The sequence below is a fragment of the Nannospalax galili genome, unplaced genomic scaffold (assembly GCF_000622305.1).
Source record: "Nannospalax galili isolate Female #2095 unplaced genomic scaffold, S.galili_v1.0 scaffold1210, whole genome shotgun sequence".
NCBI classification, from domain to species: domain Eukaryota; kingdom Metazoa; phylum Chordata; class Mammalia; order Rodentia; family Spalacidae; genus Nannospalax; species Nannospalax galili.
The window spans coordinates 36,858-56,500 of NW_008328216.1; the positions used below are offsets into that span (position 1 = coordinate 36,858).

Consider the following 19,643-nt stretch of genomic DNA (forward strand, 5'->3'; position numbering starts at 1 on the left):
GGTCCTCTGTCCAGTAGGTGAGAAGTAAGTATGTCCACTGACAGGTTTGCACAGGATGTTCCTATCAGCAGCTCCAGACCACCAGAGCCAGGAGATAATACATTTGTAGGGTTTGTTTTGTTTTGTTTGTTTTTCAGAACTAGAGATGAACCCAAGTCCTCAAACATGCCAAACACATGCTCTACCACTGAGCTGTATTTCCAGTCTCCCCTTTCTTAATTTTGAGATAGTGTCTCACTAAATTGCCAGAACTGGCCTTGAACTTGCCCCCTGCCTCAGCCTCCCGAGTAGGTGGACTTACAGCATGTGCACCATGACACAGTAAAGAAAGGTGGAGAATAGACTGAGAAGCAAAGATGGAATTGGAGTTCTACAGGAGAACCACGGGAATGGTTTTACAGAGATACAGGCTGCGAATGTTCCCAGTGCAAAAGCCATGTGAAAAAATAAAGATCTGGAGAGGCAAAATATTTTTGGAAAAGAACATGGAAGAAGAACCAGCTATGAGTTGGAAGAGTGAATGCTTGAGGCCAAGGTCAGGCATAGACGGTGAGATCACCAACAAAAGTCAAAGAGCCTGGAGGCTCCCAGACAGAACCGTAAAGGAGAAAGAATCAGGAAGTAGCAGAGACCCCCCGAAGATGGAGCGGCAATGGCCTCTGCTCACATATTGGGGCACCCTGAAACATGTCACAATCTCCTTCTGTACCAGCCCAGTGGTCTGGGGGCTTCAGGGATGATATAACCCAGTGTTCCATCTGCACACTGAGGGGTGAGAAGAGGTCAACCTCTATGTTCATACAGAAGTAGGGAATCTTGACTTAGGAATGCAGACCTTCCCTTCTCCTCCCCTCTTCTTCCCCCTTCTCTTCCTCCTCCTCCTCCTCCTCATCTTCTTCTTCTTCCTCCTCCTCCTCTCTTTCCCTCTCTCCAATCTCTTTTCCCATCTCTAAGAAGAATATTAATGTCCCTACTGTATCAAGGCACCAATACTGCAGTTGCCCCAGGTGACCCACAGAGGGCACTCCTCTCTTTTAAGAGGGAAAGAGGAAGGGAGCGCTTAACAGGTTCAGCATAGGGACTTTTCATACTTGGTCTGTATAAGCCTTCCCGAGGACACAAGTGTCTCTATCCACCTTTTACTATCAGAATTCCCCTTTAGCCATGTTTAATAGCTGTTATAAAAAGTTTAAATTGGGGGCTGGAGAGATGGTTGAGAACACTGACTGCCCTTGCAGAGGACCCAGATTCAGTCACCAATGCCCACATGGAGGCTAACAACTGTCCCTAAATCCAGTTCCAGGTGATCCAGCACCCTCTTCTGACCTCTGCAGGCATTGCACAACACGGGTGCACTTGCATACATGCAGGCAATATACTCATACACGTAAAATATATATATAAAAGTTTAAACTGGATTTTATTGAATAATGTCAAGGAGAGATGCTTCAACAAGGAAATGCTCAAGGGTCAGAAAACATCAGGGCTCTTCTGGTTTTGAGATAACAGCCTGTTGTTTCTTTGCTTAGGAACAATAAGGTATGCAAGAATTTCTCAGTTGTAGACAGGGTGTTGAGGGAGTGACGAGAGAGAACACACTCAAGCATGTCAAGAGTAAGAGAATTTTTGCTTCCAAAATAACTGATAAGATGGTCAGTGAAGCATGTTTGATCCCCCCAAAGTGTGGCGCTGGTGGACCACCCCTTTATGCCGGGCACTTTTCATGTCTTCTTTTCTTTAACTTTCACAATAGCCAAAGTCAAGGAGCCTGGATCATCAGAGAGGTCCAGAGTGTGCTAGAAGCTAGCTGCCCCTGAACAGGGAAGGCAGGAGTTGGATCCTGACTCCTCCAGGAACTATGATGGTTTATCTGTGTTGCATGGTCCACCATCAGCAGACAAGTATAGGCTTGTTGCCATGGCAGCCCAGCAGGGCTCTGAGGTATAAGTTGAGAGTGTGCAGCTTGAGTCCTAGGCTGGGATCCCACGCTCCATCATCTTGACTGCATTCTGTAGAGCAGAACAAGTATAAGGCTAGCCCAGAATCAAAGGCTGGGGAAACATATACCCATTCCTTAACATCAAGGGGTGCAGGTATATGAAGAAAAAAAAACTGGGCATTTTTACAAACACTGACCACGCTGAGCCACTGTGCAGACCACCCAGCTACGAGCCAAGGAAGTGAGAGATCTTCCGACGCCCATAGGTCACCGTGTTTTCTGGTTTGTGCTGCTCTGGTTTGCAGCAGCAGGAGATTCCGTGGTCCAGACTGCTCTGTTTGAGCTCTGCCGTCATTCTTCAGATAGGCTTCCAGGAAGCTGTCAGAGGCGTGCTTTTGCTTAAGGGCCTCCTGATTCTGCTGGTCAGCTGCCCCAGCTGCAGCTCATTGGCAGGACTTCAGCCATTCATATCTAATCCTACGGGCTGATTAATGGAGGTGGTTTGGCTTTTATAGTCCCTCAGTGGCAACTTGTCTCCCTGGTGGCAGGAGTAGAAGCCACTCACAGGTCTGTGGCCATTTATAGGCAGAGTCAGAGCCCTGCTTGCTCATTCAGAGACACAATGGGTCTGGAGGTGGGAGCCTTGTCCTGTTCTGTGAGCTGGATCACCACCATTCTAGCATCTGCGAACCTCATTCCTTCGTCTTTATTTTTGGGGGTATGTGTGTACGTGTACATGTACATGTATGCATGGGCGCATGTCTGTGCATGCGTGCATGTATGTGGAGACTAGAGATCAACTTAGGGTGTCTTCTTCAGTCCCTATCTACCTTGCTTTTTGAGAAGGATCTCTCACTGGCCTGGGTCTTGCTGATTCATGTAGGCTGGCAGGCTAGTAAGCTCAGGGATTTGTCTGTCTGCTTTCCCTATGTTTGGATTAAAAGTCACATCGCCAGGCCTGGCTTTTTCAAAAAAAATATTTTATTTATTATTTTATTATGTGTATGAGTGTATTACTTGCATGTGTGTACGTGCACCCATGTTCGTGCAATGGCCAAGGAGGACAGAAGAAGGTGTCAAGTCCCCTGAAACTGGAGTTATGGATGGTTGTTAGCCACCATGTGGGTGTTAGGAACCAAACCTGGGACCTCTGCAAGAGCCATCTCTCCAGCATCTCCGTCCCCTCCCTTTTTTTACATGGCTTCTGGGAATTGAACTCAGGCCTTCATGCTAGCACAGCAAGCACTTTACTGGCTGAACTGTCTCCCAACCCTCCCCTCATCTTTATAAACTAGGTAAGACTTTCTCACTTGCTGTCATATTTTCCCTTCTCTTCCAGACCATTGCCATTAGCATAGGTTCATGCCACCACGGCTTGTCATAAACCACTGGCCATCCCTTCACTCCATGCTCCCTCTAGAGAACAGAAGCTCCATTCTCCACTCTGCCTCAGAGATGGACCCTAAACATACAACTATATTCCCCATCTCCATGCAGTGGGCTTTCATTCCCTGCAGACCACTCCGGTTAGTAACTCTCCTCCCCTTCACCCCCATCCAAAAGGACTCTTGAAAAGACCAATGCCAAGACCAGAGGGCATTCTCTGTCACCTGCTGATTCGCCACAGCTGGCCATTTTCTCTTGGCGTGATGGTTCACTGTCATTCTCAATTTGACTGGATTTGGAATCAGCGAGGAGACAAACTTCTAGATGTGTCTGTAAGGGTGTTTCCAGAGAGGTTTAAGTGAAGTGGGAAGACCCACCCCGAACATGGACAGAACCAGGCTGAATAAGAAGGGGAAAGGAAGCTAAATGGATAGCTTGGCCCTTAAAGGCTCAGGCTAACAACCAAAGAATCAAGAAGGGAAAAGGAGGAAGCCAGCTGGGTACCAGCAGTCATCTCTCTGCTTCCTGACTGCCGATGCAGTGACCAGCTGCTTCAAGCTCCTGCCACCATGTCTTGCTCACCATGACAGACTCTCACACTGAGTCAAAATAAGCCCTTCCTTCCTTAAGTTGCTTTTGAACACAGCGGCGAGGAAAATGACTAGTAGCCCTGGCTTCCAGGATGCCCAGCTCCCGCCTTTTCCTCTTTCCTTGCTGAATGGCTCCTGTTTGTTTCCTTGACCATTGAATCCCCAGGGTCCTCAGGTTCGTGTCTTCCCTCTTCAGCATGTGCTCTCATCCTGCCTTATGGCTTTAAGCATCAGCTGTATGCCTATGACTTTCACAATTATATATCTAACCTGACTTCATCCTTGGTCTCCAGACTTAGGAAGCCAGCTGTGTGTTTTGCATCTCCACTTCGATAGAGGCCTAACCATCTCAAATGTAGCATGCTCAAACCTGAATACTGATTATCATCCCTCCTGTTCTTTCTGCTAGGCTCCCATGTGCGGAAACAGCAAAGTCATCCTCCTAATTTGCCTGAAACCCTCTCTTCCTTCCACACTGCATCACCAAACCCTACAGCTCTGTTTTTTAGTGCTACACTTTATCTTAACCAAAGAGCCAAGAAGTGATAGTTTCATTTCTAGAATGTTTTTCATTTTCTTTCTAACTTTATTTTTGATGTATAAAACATTTACATGGTCCAAAGCCAAAACATTGTTAAAATGTATTTGTTTTGTAACAGGATCTCACTATATAGCCCTGGCCACCCTTAAATTCATAATCTGCCTGCCTCAGCCTCTTGAATGCTGGGATTATAGTCATGTACTACTGTGCCTAGCATGAAAGAGATTTTCTGAAATTTTACTTCCTTCTCTATACATTCTCCCACTTTTCAGCTTTTCTTTTTAGCAAAAATAGACATACATATTTGCAGTTCTTACACAAAAATTGACTCTTTTTTTATGCTGTTTTTGAGACAGGGTCTCCCTATTGCCCCAGCTGGCCTGACACTTGCTATATAGACCAAGCTGGCCTCAATCTCACAGAGATCTGCCTGCCTCTGCCTCCTGAGCACTGAGGTCAAAGGTTGTGCCACCACGTGTTTTTCTTCCCCATCTTGCATTCCAGTCACGCCTGTTTACAGATCTCACCATTCACTTCACAGAGGCATCAGCAGTGCATTGTGTGGGCAGACCACACTTTATTCAGTCCATCAGAGTAACATTTGCTGAATACCTGAGTTGTTTCTAGTTTTTTGCTGTTACAAATAAGGTGTGATGAATGTCCCTGTACAAATTTGTTTTGTACTTTGAGTGTCTTGATTGAGATTCTGTGACTGTTTCTTCCCCCATAAGGACAGAGTGTATATTTAAACTGAAGGTTTTGTGATCAGGAGAGTGAACAGTGATGTCATTAGATCTGTCTTCAGACTCCTCTAGCTCTCTATCACCCTGACACTTGGTGATTCTACTTCCTCATCTCTGTGATTTGTGGGTGCACACCACAAGTTCTGGATGATGAGCAAACTGATGATGTGTGTGGATTCAGGGATGAACTTAGACTTGGTGATGTGAGACCTAAGTTTTCTATTCTGTCTTCCATGACAGCCAGCTCTGTTCTCTCCACTGGTTACATGTGGAACAACATTCCACATCTTGTTTCAGTGAGAGACAAACTCTGTTGTTTGCACCAATGTGATGTGGGGCCTGTGTTTAGCTCATCATACATAGCACAGCTTATCCTGATACCCCTTCTTCAGGGCTGCGCTCACCTGTTGCCTTTTCTGTAAAGCCTTGTCTGATTTCCTATTTGAAACTGCACCAACGCTTATCCAATCATTCTATCACCTTCCCCGCTCTATATTCCTCCACAACACCTATCTGCGTCTAACATATTGTCTATTCATTAGTTTTATTATCTGCATCTTCCGGCCACCAGCATGTAAGCCCATGAAGCCAATGATGATCTGAGTTTGGGTACCACTGAAAGCAGAGTGTGAAACAGATGCTGTGGTGTGGGTTGTTGGGGTGGGGTGATCCTGAGGCATACAAGAGAGGGATCTGGGAAAGAAAGAGCAAGGAAGGCAGTAAATGCAATAAAGGAGTGTTTATCGATAAGCTCTTCACTCTGTGTATGCTGGTCCTTTGGAAATCCTCTGAGAGCTCTTTTGAGGATTCAGAACTTCCCTACTAGGGATGCTGTACTGGAGTATTGTCCCTAACCCCTATACCTCATTGGCTTTCTATGTCCCTGGGGGCATTAAACCTCTGGTGCATCTAGACTGTCTTGTTCATAGGTGGAGAAAAGTTCTTGAGTACTAGAAGAGACCTTTGTGTAGAGGCACAGAGATACTTGGGGATCGTCCAACACTGGTACAGGTAGGTAAAGTGGTCATATATCAGAATGCCACTGAGATTTTGGATTCTTATTCCCTGGACTATCTTAGCTCCTAAGCAGTGTTGGACACCTTTTTAAATGAATGAATGAGAGACTATAGTAACCACTGCTGGCTATATCCCCAGCATCCATCTTCCATTTTTTGTACGTGTATTTTTATTGAATTTTTGTGTATTTCATACAAACATCTTAATCATCTTTATACCCCTCCCCCATCATCACCCTCCTATAGCACCCCCACACACACACACCAGACCCCATGTATTCTGTCATTTATGTTAAGGCCTATTGAGTCAAGTTAGTGTACCCAGATGCCCCTCAGTGCAAGTTCATCCACTGGGGTCTAGTCAGCCTATCTAGAGTCACTCCCTTAAAGACAATCAACTCTCCCTCACTCAGCAGTAATCAGCTTTCAGTAGTTCTTTGGCTAAGGTTGGGGCCTGTTGCCTATCTCCCTGATTCTGTGGTGGGGTTTTGTCTGCTTGAGTTTGCATGGGTCTTGTGCATGCTGACACCATTGCTGTAGGTTCATATGAACAAGGCCCCAGAACGTGTAAGACTCTGTTTCCATATGGTCATGTACCTCCTCCCCTGGCTCCTTCTTCCACAATGGTCCCTGAGCCCTGGGTGGCTGAAGTTTAGCATAGGATTCCTGTCCAGGAACCCACACGCTGCAGAGCCTTATTCTTTAGTCTTCGGCCATTTGTGGCCCTTTGTGTACATTGCCCTCTGTTGCATGAGGGAATGACATTGATGAGAGTTGAGAGAGTCACTAGTGTTCTCTCTACCCCATTTCACTATGTTCCATGAGCCTTACATGTAGTGGTTCCATTGTAGGTGTGTCACTTAGGATTAGGCTCCTCACAGACACTTATTCTTTGTATATGACCAGTTGTGGAACTCTGTAATAGTCTCCACCTTTGCAAAAGAAGCTTCTTTGATGAGTGGTGACTGGCATACTTGTCCACATTTAGGATATAGTAAGAAATTACATTTGTCTGGGGATGTGAAAGCCTTAGGGTTTTCTCTAAGATCTGTGACCTCTCCTGCCATGTGTATTTGGCTGTTTACAGTACCACACATGAAATCCCTCCCCGCACTAAGTAGGCTTTTTTTTTTCTCCCAATTAGGTAGCTGTTGATTACCCCAAAGATAAACATGCCACTACTGCACCAATATCATTTGCTGTGCCAGTCACTGTTGTGGTTATTAGGCCTTAAAGCTGGGGTTGTCGATTGATTTTCTATACAAGGAACCATGGGGGTAAAGGGGAAGAAGGAGCTCAGGATATGGGGTGGGGCGACCAGAGACAGGTATTATCAAAGGTGAAATGGGGAAAATGTGGGTACTTTAACTGGGGAGGGAGGAGGGAGGGTTAGACAGGGAGAGAGAGAGGGGAGATAATGCTTATCTGGTGTGAGAAACCACAGGGAGATGTATTGGTTCAAAAGCTTACTGAAAAACTATACATACAATATTCCCACATGAGTCCATATATACAGCTGAAGGCTATATGACAAGAAACAGTGCCAGACAGGAGAAACCTTCCTTTGACATGTTGGCCAGGGTAGTTCAAGAGACTCCCCAAATTACACAGGCTATTGCCATAGTTCTTGATTGCCTCCCAGAACTTGAAGTTAAGACTCTACTGCTGAAGATAGGACATCCTTCAGACACAGGACTTGGAGAATGGAGCTGGAACTGACCTGGAAGCCTCCTCCCTGAAGACTAGCTCTCATAGTTTTGGAGGACACTATGCAAGCTACCATCTTTCTTTTTATGATCAACCTTATTCCTATTTTCCTTTGAGAAACAACCTCTTCTCATTTCTGAGACTGCTGCTACATATGGTTCATTCGTGGAAGGTAGGCTGCCCCTGCCTTCATTCCAAGAGGCTAAATCAGTTAACCTCTTTTACCTTCCCCTCGTCCCACAACCAGTGGTCTGTTTGGGTATGGACACATGACCCACTTTGGACCACTGAGAAAAAGTGAATTCAAACACTTCTTCACACTTTCCTTGAGTGGCATAGATTAAGGATGTGAGCTCTGAAATAGCCGCAGCCACTTTGCAACCATGAGAAAGTCTGGAATTTCTGTGCTGACTCTAAGAACCTAAAGAGAAAGTTGTTAGAGAGCAGAGAAGGTGAGAGATTGAGATATTTAGAGACAGCTGCTTGAGCACATCTCACTGAAGACTAGAACTAAATCTCTACTTTTAACTGTTACAAACAATAATATCCCTTTCTGTCCTGAGTCACTTGAAGGTGGCTTTTCTGTCACTTATAGCTGCAGGAGTCACTGTGCATGGCATACAGGCTTGTTGTAAGGTTTAAATAGCTCAGTGTTTAGCGAAGTCTGGCATACCAATACTGCTGGTGAATAGTAGTAACCAATGTTGTTAATCTGATGAGTTGATTTTATAGTCATGTGACTTTTAAAAGATTGTTATTTTATTTTATTTTGTGTGTATGTATGCTCAGGTGTGTGCAAGTACCCAGAGAGGTCAGAAGGGAGCATCATATTCCCAAGAGTGGAGATACAGGCATTTGTGAACTGACTGATGTTGGGATCCGAACTCTGTCCTCTATAGACCAGCTCTTACCCACTGAGCCATCTCTCCAGCCCCCTCATGTGATTTTAAAATATTCCACATCCTTCCAGAGTGGTATGTTTCTGTTCTTAGTTTCAATATTTAATTTCTACCCCAAAGGAGAGAGCTCGAGATTTCTGCCCAGCCCTCGACAACCTTAGTTAGCTTCAGATGTTCCCTTAAGACCAACAGAAGGGGACTGCCCTAGGAACTGCTCCAGTTCTCCTCATGTGTCATCCTCAGGTTTCAGTGTCGTCCAGCTGCATCAAGCTTTCACACAAAGGTTTCAGCAAAGCGCTCCCAGAGCCTGCTTCAGAATCCTTGTCCACAGGAAGACAACAGCAACAAGAAAGTCGTGTAAACTTTCCAGAACATGCCCAGAGCTAGAACATGGGATATAGAAGTTGTTATGGGCCCAAATTTTTCACATAAGAATTGGAAATGATAGAACACAAAGAAAAACAAACAGAGGGAGGCCGCCTAATGCAGAGCAGATGGGACTGCAGGCCTGCTAAGCATTTCAACAGCTTTGCCTTTCGACCTCTGGACTCAGGATGACTGAGGGCTGGCTCCCTCAGCTAAAAATAAAGGCGGCACCATGGGAGAAACCATAAACACCACTGCTTTGATTTCTACGGGGTGATGAAGTTTACAAGAACCTACTGTATTCTGTGACAGGTATTTGCCATTTAATTCTGACCGCAACTGTTTTAAAAGACAAAACAATGATAACTTACTCACTTAATGAGGCATGCAGAGTCAGTGTAAGATGTAGCCTGAATCAGAGCCTGGTCTGTCACAGTTCTGTAAACTGGGATAGCAGATGAGTCAGGGAAAGGTCTTACATCATACACACACATACATGCTCATGTGGGTGCACACACACAGTTATAGTAATACCAGTAATATGCAGTATTGAGGTATATAACTGAATGTGTGTGTGTGTGTGTGTGTGTGTGTATGTGTGTTTGTATGAATGTATGCCACATATGTGGGTGCAGCTGAAGGCCAGAAGAGGGCATCAGATCCCCTAAGGTTGGAGTGACAGGCAATTGTGAGCCACCATGTGGGTTCTGGGAACTGAACTCCAGACCTCTGAAAGAATAGTATGAGTTCTTACCACTGAGCCATCTCTCCAGCCCCAACTTCTACTCTTTAAACATAATGTTAGAATGAAAATATAAATCAGACCTGGAGAAAATTTTAGCAAAACATTTATCTCTCAGAAGGCTTGTATCCAAAATATGAGTGGGAGGGAACACCCTCAGATTCAACAATTAGTAAAGAAGCAGTTCACTGAAGGGAAGGAGAAAGTGAGCTGGGCACCAACATCCATCTCCCTCCCTCTGTGTCTGACTGGGGATGCGATGTGACCAGTGCTTCTGCCACCGTGACTTCCCTGTCAGGATGGACGTGATACCCTCCAACTGTGAGCCAGAGTAAATAAACCATCGTTCCTTAAATTGCTTTTGTCAGGTATTTTGTCACAATGAGAAAAGTAATGAACACACTTGTTTGATACTAGCACAAGTTCACTCCTTTGGTGGTTCATTCTACTGCTCAGCCTATAACTTGAGTTTCTACTCAATTATCAATTTTTATTTATTTTTAAAAAATAAGAACCACTCACAATGTCAGTTTGGTAATGTTGCCTCTTTCTTGGTACCTAGGGCAGCAGAGATGGGGATAGTTGATCTGAAAGCCTCTTCTCTGTCCCAGGTAATCTTCCACTAGGTGCCCACCACTTTGGCCCTCAGTGTCTGTTACCTCTGGCCTTGGCGTGTCCTTGGAGCCTCTTTCATCTTCTTTCCTGCAAGAGTCCTTCCTATGTGTGAGTTAGTATAGGGGTCCTTTTTAAATTGGATCTACTGCCTTCTGTGTTACAAGACACTTTCAGGATTTTTTCATCTATAAGGATATTTCTAACATGATTATGGATCAGTGCTACATTTTGTTTCAAAATGGTGGTGGGAGGGAAGGCTAGAACTGATGCTCATTCCTCCAACCTGAACTGAAACCAGAGACAAGATTAGCAAATACAGAAGACTCTCTTGGCATTTGAAAGTCCATGGATGTAGACCACATAAGACATAGACTATTGTGACATTTGCAGTTATTTATTTATTTATTTATTTATTTATTTATTCATTCATTCATCCGTCCTTTCCTTCCTTCCTCTTGTGTGTGGGGGGAGAGGAGGGTTGGTTCTGGGTGCCAAGCCCAGGGCCTTGCACATGCTGGGTACACTGGATAGCTTCAATTGTCAATTTGATGCACCAGGGAAGAGGGAAACTCAATTGGAATTTCCTCTATTGAATTGGCCTGTGGGCAGGTTTAATAAGGTATTTTCTCAATTGTTGGTAGGTGTGGGAGGGCCCAGCGCACTGTGGGTGGTACCACCCCTGGGTAGGTGGTCCTGGGTTGTATAAGAAAGCAGGCTGAGCACAGGTCAGAGGAGCAAGTTAGTAAGTTGCATTCGTCTATGGTCTCTGCTTCAGGTCCTGCCTCCAGGTTCCTGTCCTCAATTCCTGCTTTGGCTTCCCTCAGTGATGATCTGTCATTTGGAAGAGTAAGATGCAACATACCCTTTCCTCCCTAACTTGGTTTTGGTCAGTGTTTTTGTCGCAGCAACAGAAAGCAAACTAGGACACTAGGTAAGCACTGAGCAACACCCAGCCTTCATCTGCAGTGTGGATGCTCGCCTCTCTCAATAGGCAACTTGTCATGATCTACGAGGAGCCGATGCTCCCAGAAACAGACAGAAAACGTTTCCTTCCAGGCTTACTGAGACCACCTGCAGAGGAGAAGGCATTGCCATCTTTAGAAGTGAAACCTGAACATTTCTATTAAGAAAACTTTCAGGGGCTTCTATTGCCCTTTGGATAAATCTTTTCCTGGTTTTCCAGGTTCTTCCACCTTCTCTCCACCTGTTCTTATGCAGTGACTTGTGAAGGACGGGACTTTCCAAGAATGGGAGAATCTTGGACTCTATCTTGGGGGTAATCAGCAGCTGTCCAGTTGGACTTAAGACACACTCCGTGGGTGGGAATTCATGTGTGGTACAGTAAACACAGCCGAGTACACATAACTGGAGAGGTCACAGACTCTAGAGAAAAACTTCCTTCTGCCACTTTCCTAGACCAAAATAATTTCTTACTATATTCTAAATACATACCCTCATTTAAAGATAAGCATACCTCTCCTCATCAAAGAAGTTACTTTTTGCAACAGGTGGAGACTATTAACAGAGTTCCAAAACTGGTCAAAGGCAGTGAATAAGTATCTGTGAGGTGCCTAGCTCTACACCTAAGGCTCAGGAAACATTGTAGAAGAGGGGACAGAAACAATGTAAGAACCAGAGGGATAAGACACCTGCTCTTAGTTAATGCATTCTAGACATGATAGGGAAGCTATACCCATGAAATCTCCACAGTATGGTAGTATAACAAGATCTGCATAATGACAAAACCAGTTGACATGCCAAGGCGGATGTGCTGGATAGCTTAAGTGTCAACTTGACACACCTGAGTTGAGGGAGCCTCAATTGGGGAATTGCCTCCATTGAACTGGCCTGTGGCCATGTCTCTGGGGCATCTTCTTGATTGTTATGTGATGTGGGAGGGCCCAGCCCACTGTGGGTGGTGCCGTCTCTGGGCAGGTGGACCTGTGTTGCATAAGAAAGCAGGCTGAGCAGGGGCCAGGGGAGCAAGCCAGTAAGCAGTGTTCCTCCATGGCCTGTGCCTCCAGGTTCCAGCCCTGAGTTCCTACTTTGCGCTCCTTCAGTGATGAACTACAACCTGGGAGATGTAAGCCAAATAAACCCTTTCCTCCCCAAGCTGGCATTTGTCAGAGTGTTTTGTTACAGCAATGGAGAAACAAACTAGGACAGTGGATATATGAAATTCCGTGGAGTCTCACCTTCAGTTGAAGAGCCACAGGCAATCAATGGATGCTGAGGAATGGAGCTTCTCCAGGGACACGCTCTCCAAGAGGTTATCTAATTCTAAGTGAGTGACCATAAACACAGGTACACACAAGCACCACTAAATGGACCTAGTGCATTATATATATGTATATTTATAAATATATATATTATATAAAACAGTAAATCAAAGAAGTGGACAAGAACTTGAAAGGGAACATGGGAGGAATTGAGGGGCTTGGAGAGATGAAAATAATTCAGAAATAATACTTGTGTATGAAATTCTCAAAAATTCAAAATACAAAAAAAAAAGGGGGACTGGAGAGATGGCTCAGTGGTTAAGAGCAGTGGATTGGAGTTCGATTCACAGCACCCACATGATGGCTAACAACCATCTGTAGCTCCAGTTCCAGGGGCTCCAACACATTCTTCAGACCACAGTGGGAATTGTACAACATGGGTATAGTTACAAACATGCAGGCAATATGCTCATACATGTAAAATAAAAAGAATAAATAAAAAAAACACACAAAAAGAATGGGAGACCTGGTGGGAGAGAAGGAAGGAGGACAGGGAAGGAAGGAAAAAGCAGAGGTGGTGACTTGGTAGAGGCTATCTCTGGGTTGCCAAGAACAACAAATGCCTTCCTCAACCTTCCAGATGTTGAGGGCTGAGCCTCCACCCCCACCCCCTTCTCTTTGCTGGTTTAAGGTGGATTATATCTTTACATGCTGGAGCCTGGTGGCATGTCATGATGGAGGAGGAGTTGATGTTCACAGACACAAACAGGAAAACAAAATTGGTTGGGCTGTCTAGGTACTTCCCAGAAATTGTTTTCAATTCTAAATTCATTCTAAGTATATCTTATAAGCATATTTGAAATATGAAAATAATCTTACAATGTTACAGTCAGGAAAATCATTTAGATAAGACAGTAGTCAAATGGGAAGACAGTGTGGGCCTTGTCCTCAGGCCTGTGTGGGCACATCTTCATGAAACTCTTGGTAACATGAGGCCAAATTGTTTAGCGACTGGATATGTAGTTTTACTGTCAGTTGCTGTTTTAAATATCTTTTATATGTATGTGTATATGTATATGTACATGTTCATGTGCATATGTGCACATATGTAGGGGTTGCATATTTATGTGTGTGTGGAGGCCAGAGGTGTCAACATCAGCTGTCTTCCTCAATCATTCTCCACCTTAGTCTTTGAGACAGATTCCCTCACTGATCCTGGAGTATGGCTGGCCTGACCAATCTGCAAGCCCCAGGGACCCTCCTGCCTCTGTTTCCCCAACACTGGGGTAACAGGCGTGTGCCACCACACCAGCTTTTTGTGGCTGCTGGCATCTAAACTCAGATCTTCATGCTTGCATAGCAAGCACTTTACCCACTGACCCATACCCACAGATCCATAAATGTTATTTATTTTTATTTTTATTTTTTGGTCTTTTTGAGACAGGGTCTCCCTGTATCCTCAGCTGTCCTGGAACTCACTACGTAGATCAGGCTGGCCTTGAACTCACAGAGATCCGCCTGCCTCTGCCTCCTGAGTGCTGGGATTAAAGGCGTGCGCCACCACATACCTCCCATTTGAATTCAGCTATTTTTCCATGTAACTGACTTGGGGTGTTTATTTCCACTTAACCTCTCCTTTATTTGAATGGTGAGGTGGGCACTGTTGCTATCTTTCTGCAGAGACTTAAGTGAGGGGTAACAATGACCACTGGGTCTGGCAGGCATTTTGTTCTGGCAGCCTGAGCTGACTAACACACCCAGCAGGTCGTGCCACTGGGATTATGAGCATCAGAGCCCTCATTCTCACTCATCACTCTAAACTGCATCTAGGAAGATACACATTCCCCAACTTAGGATGGGGTTGCATCCCAAGAAACTCATCCTAAGCTGAAAATATCTTAAGTGGAAAGTACATTTGATACACCTAGTGTCCTAAGCATCATAGCTCAGCCTAGCCTACCTTAGACATGCCCAGAACACATGTGTTAACCTACGGTTGGACAAAGTTACCTCTAACACAAAGTCCATTTTATAATGAAGCACTGAATTTCTCATGTGAGTTATTGAATACTTTCTTGAAAGGAGAAAAACAGAGCCATTGTATGGATACACTTTCAAACCATAATAAAGTGAAAATAAAATCAATTTTTATGTTCTTGTGTTTTGACAAGTGATAGGATAGTTTTATTATTTAAGTGGAGATGAGAACTGTTTTTAAAACTTATCATTTAAAAACTTATATGAATCTGTTCTAACACTGATATTTGTTACTAAAAGCAGTTGCACTAAATTTAGATCTTACCCAGAAAAAAAAAATGTTTAGCCTAGAAACAGGTTGAAAAAGTTGCACCCAATAGTAACAGCTGGACTTCTGGATTTTGAAATACTTCAGTGGGAAAGTATTTGCTTAAGTCTTTGCCTGCTATTATAGTTGAAGGTTTGGCGATAGTGTTTGCCCTCCCCTTGAACTTGCGGGATTTCAAAACCATGTGGAAGTATCATTTGTCTTATGGATTAAAAAAAAAAAAAAGTAAGGTCAAGCAACATTTGAAGAATTGACATCCAGAAGCACATTTAGCCATCTGCCAGTCACTTAGAGGATGGTTATCTGGTGTGGGAATGATCTAGAAGACCCTTTCCTTTCTCTCTCTCTTTTGGAAACACTGTGAGGAGCCATCTGGAGACTGAGCATTTTCCTTCTTCCCCATGTTGTTGGCTGGTCTCCTCCTCAGCTCTGCTGGTAAAATCCCATCACAGGAAGTAGGTGCCAGCCCTCTACAGAGGCCAGGGTTATAGGACAGGACTGGCTCAAGAGACTGGTAATGACCGCTGCCCTTGACTCTACTTCCCCGTCCAACGAAGTCCAAGTTGTCTCGGTTAGAGAGCAGATGGCTTTGTGTGCACTGTTCCCGATGTTTCCTGCCCTCCTTCCCTCCTTTATTTCCTCCTCTTTTTCCTTCTTATTCATTGTAGGTTTTTGGAGACAGTTTCAGCATGTAGCCCTGACAGGCCTGGAACTCCCTATGAACCAGACTGGCTTCTAACTTACAGCAATCCTCCTGCCTCAGCTTCCTGAGCAGCTGGGATTATGAGTGTGTGCCACCATGCTCAGCTGACTTTCTTTTTCTAATGGGAGTCTTATTTGCCCAGGCTGACCCATCTTCCTGCCTCAGCTTTGAGTGCTGGGATTACAAGTGTGCACCACCATGCTAAGCTTTGCTTCTACATTTATAACAGGCTTTCATTTTGATTGGTGACCAGCTTTATGGAGGTGGCCTCTTCTACATCCACTCCAGGTGATCTATAGACAATTCAAACAATAAAAAGATGGAGGGATGGATGGATGGAAGGATGGATGGATGGGTAGTTAGAGCATCTCAGTTATAGCCATTGTGAACAATTGAAATAAACATCCAGATTTCTCTTTATGTGCTTGTATGTGGAGAGTATAGATGCATTACAATTTACATACATCAAATCAGAATGGGTGTGTTTTGAGGACTGAGGTTTTGTTTGGTTTTTTTTTTTTTTTTTTTTTTTTTTTTTTTTTGGTCTTTTTGAGACAGGGTCTCCCTGTAGCCCCAGCTGTCCTGGAACTCACTATGTAGACCAGGCTGGCCTTGAACTCACAGAAATCGGCCTGCCTCTGCCTCCCGAGTGCTGGGATTAAAGGTGTGAGCTACCACGCCTGGCTTTGAGGACTGAGTTTTTAAGCTGCATGTGCCACAGGTGTCTTTCCTTATAGGCATATAAGATGGCATGTTATTCTTTTATAACAGGCTTTTGTAAGGTGCTGATCCTACCAGGAAGCGGCAATAGTATGGAGCACTGTATGCATCGCAAACAATCTAGTAGATGAGTTCTTTGGCTAGCTCCAAAGAAAACCTGTCTTGGCTTGAGATCTGTGCCATAAGAGCCAGATAGCACAATCTGACCTTGTGAGCCTTACTATTCTGGAGGGACTAGAACTATAAGAAGGTTATTTTGAGGAGGTCTGTGGTATTCGTGAAGATGGTCTGATCTGGCCTTCACATTTTCAGAGCCCCATGTTTACTCTGGTTCCTCTTTAAGCATTTGAAATAGGGACTGGGAGATGGCTCAGTCAGTAAAATGCTTACCTTTGCAAGCACAAGGACCTGAGTTTCATTCCCAGAACACATAAAACAAACAAACAAACAAGCAAAACCAGGCATATAGTGGCTTGCACTTATAATCCTAGTGCTGGGAAGATGGCGGCATATGGATCCCTGAGACTTGCTGGGTAGCTAAAGAAATTCTTTCTCAAAGAGTAAAAGATGGACAGTGCTTGAAGAATGACACCCAAGGTTGTCCTCTGGCCTACACACACACACACACACACGGGGGGGTGTTAAAATATCATAAACTTCTTGATAGACATGAGAGTCAAAACAAGATTGTTATTCAATGATTTAAAATTTAGTGAAGCCTGTTTCTGGTGTTATATAGACTAATACCCAGATGTCAAGAGCTCTTTCTTCCTATGAAACACCTCAAGTTGTTGAATTCAATATAAAAATGAATAATGGATGACTTGGCAGGTAAGAAAGTAAATATTCAGAAGCCAAAAATAATGAAAATTTTCTAATGTAGAGGAAAACTGAGCAATTAAGTCAGCTTTAGCCTCGGGTACATCTGGATCTAAGTGGGTCTTCACATGCCAGGACAGCAGACAAAGCCAGGGACCTGAACTTAGGGTGCTTTCAGACTGGAGACCCCAAATCAAGCTGAACTCCCTTAATAGGTGAATTAGGATAACATCCCATAGAGAGAGATATCAGAAATATTTCCTGTTTCTGGTGTTGACTCTTGATAGAAAGAAAAAGAATAAAATGGAAAGGCAGCCTTCAGGAGTGCTAAACCACAGTGTGTGCTAGGTTATATCTATGTATCTTTCTATCTACATAGCTATCTATCTGGCATCTATTTATCAATCAATCAAGCAAGCAAGCAAGCAATCAATCATCTACCTAACCCAGACATTTAGGACACAAAAGAGGCAAATGGGTAGTACCCAAGCAATTATCAGAAACAAACACAAATTGTCTACAGATGAATAAATTGTAAACCAAGATAGAATTCCAAGGAATACAAATTTATAGCGACACATTACAAAACACAGGAGGAATGAGCCACCATGAGGGAGAATGCACAGACACTACAGACAAGAGAAGGGACTTTACACACTGTACATATTGGGATGATCAGAAATAGAACATGAGTTTATCTAAAAAGGTAAAGGAACAAGTCAAAAATACAATTAAGAGCCAGCCCGGTGGCATACCCTGAAATCCTGTCACTCAGGAGTTTTGCAGGTTTAAGGCCAGTCTGGGTTATACAGCAAGAGCCTGTTTTTAAAAAGCATGATTAAGACGCAAGAGACTGTCAGCATTGAAAAGGCAGTTTTTAAAAGAAAGATCACAGGGCAGGGGATGCAGCTCAGAGATAACAGTATGTGCTTATCATGACAAAGGTCCCAGGTTGATTCCTGGTATAGTAACAAAAGAACCATATAGAAATTTTTTTTTTTGATCTTTTTGAGACAGGGGCATGTGCCACCATGCCCAGCTGAGAAATGTTAAAAATACAACGAGGGCTGAGCATGGTGGCAGAGGCAGAGGCTGAGGCAGGTGGATTTCTGTGAGTTGGAGGCCAATCTGGTCCATATAGTGAGTTCCAGGCCAGCCAGGGTTACATAGTGAAATCCTGTCTCAAAAAACAAAAAAAAAAACACCTCTCTCCAACCCGCAGGCCTCTCTCCGGGGTAAGTTGATCGCACCCTCAGTGCCTTGACTCCCCCAGTCTGATTCACCCTCCCATCTGCCCCACCCATCTCTCCTCCTAGCCTGGGTCCTGTCCCTTTCCTTATCTTGGTGCCCCAGCACCACTGCTTCCTGATCCTTTGCACCCAGAGCAACTCAGTTCCTTCTCAGGTCCCCAGGAGCACTCAGGGCCTGGCCACACCCTCACCTCCCTCTACTTCCCTGGGCCTGCAGGACCTGCCAGCCTCTTTCCTGGACACCTGGGCTGACCTTTCCTCTTCCTGATCCTTTTCATTCAGACCAACCCAGCTCCGCAGTGCAGTACCCAGGAGCCCTTGGGGCTACTTCCTGCCCCGTCTTCCTTTGCATCTCTGGGTGGCAAGGCCACCAGCTGCCCTAGACCAGCATCTTTCCTGGCTCAGCTCCCACACCAGTCCAACACCCAAATTCCTGAGGCCAAAATCTTTCCTGGAGGGATCCAGACCTTAGGAGAAAGCCTGAGAGCATATGATCCTCATCTGACTTGGGCCTCTGTGAGAACTCCCGAAGACAAAAGGAATCTGGCCACTCCAGTATAATCAAAAGAGAGAACCGGAAGCTTAGAGGAACCAGCTTTTCATGCCCAAAAAGTAAACCTCAAAGACACATAAAGTTCACAAAAAGAACCAGACCTAAACTTGAAGGCCTGAATCTCACACAAGAATCAGAAACTACAAAAGAAATTCACATCTCAAAATCAGAGAAAAAATGATAACACAATGAGTGAGAACCCTCTAGAGATAATGCAGGACACAGAACTCAAAAGAACAGTTATAAACATGATAAAAGAATTCAGTGAATTTAAAGAACACACAAAGAAATAAAAAAACCAAAGGAAGATAGGGATAAACTTCTGAATGAATTCAGAAAAGAGTTAGAAATCTTGAAGAATACTCAGGCTGAAAAGAAGAAGGAAGTGAAACACTCAGAAAGCCAATTAGAAACGAGAGGAGAAAGCCTCATCAATAGGATGAGTGAAATGGAAAACAGAGTATCAAGACTGGAAGATAAAGTGGACAAACTAGACCACTCAAGCAAAGATTATGAAAAATTTAAGAAAT

At 44.3% G+C, this 19,643-nt stretch overlaps 1 protein-coding gene across 1 annotated transcript; it reads left to right on the top strand.

The window, feature by feature from the left end:
• The first annotated feature begins 356 nt into the window (after positions 1–356).
• On the top strand, positions 357–12,138 carry CUNH3orf35 (chromosome unknown C3orf35 homolog). Its single transcript, XM_017803386.2, is given in 8 exon segments — positions 357–549; positions 8,064–8,094; positions 8,712–8,896; positions 9,065–9,329; positions 9,331–9,352; positions 9,354–9,499; positions 10,492–10,540; positions 11,320–12,138. Coding segments are annotated over 6 exon segments (726 nt in total). The 3' UTR covers positions 9,384–9,499; positions 10,492–10,540; positions 11,320–12,138.
• Positions 12,139–19,643: the final 7,505 nt, after the last annotated feature.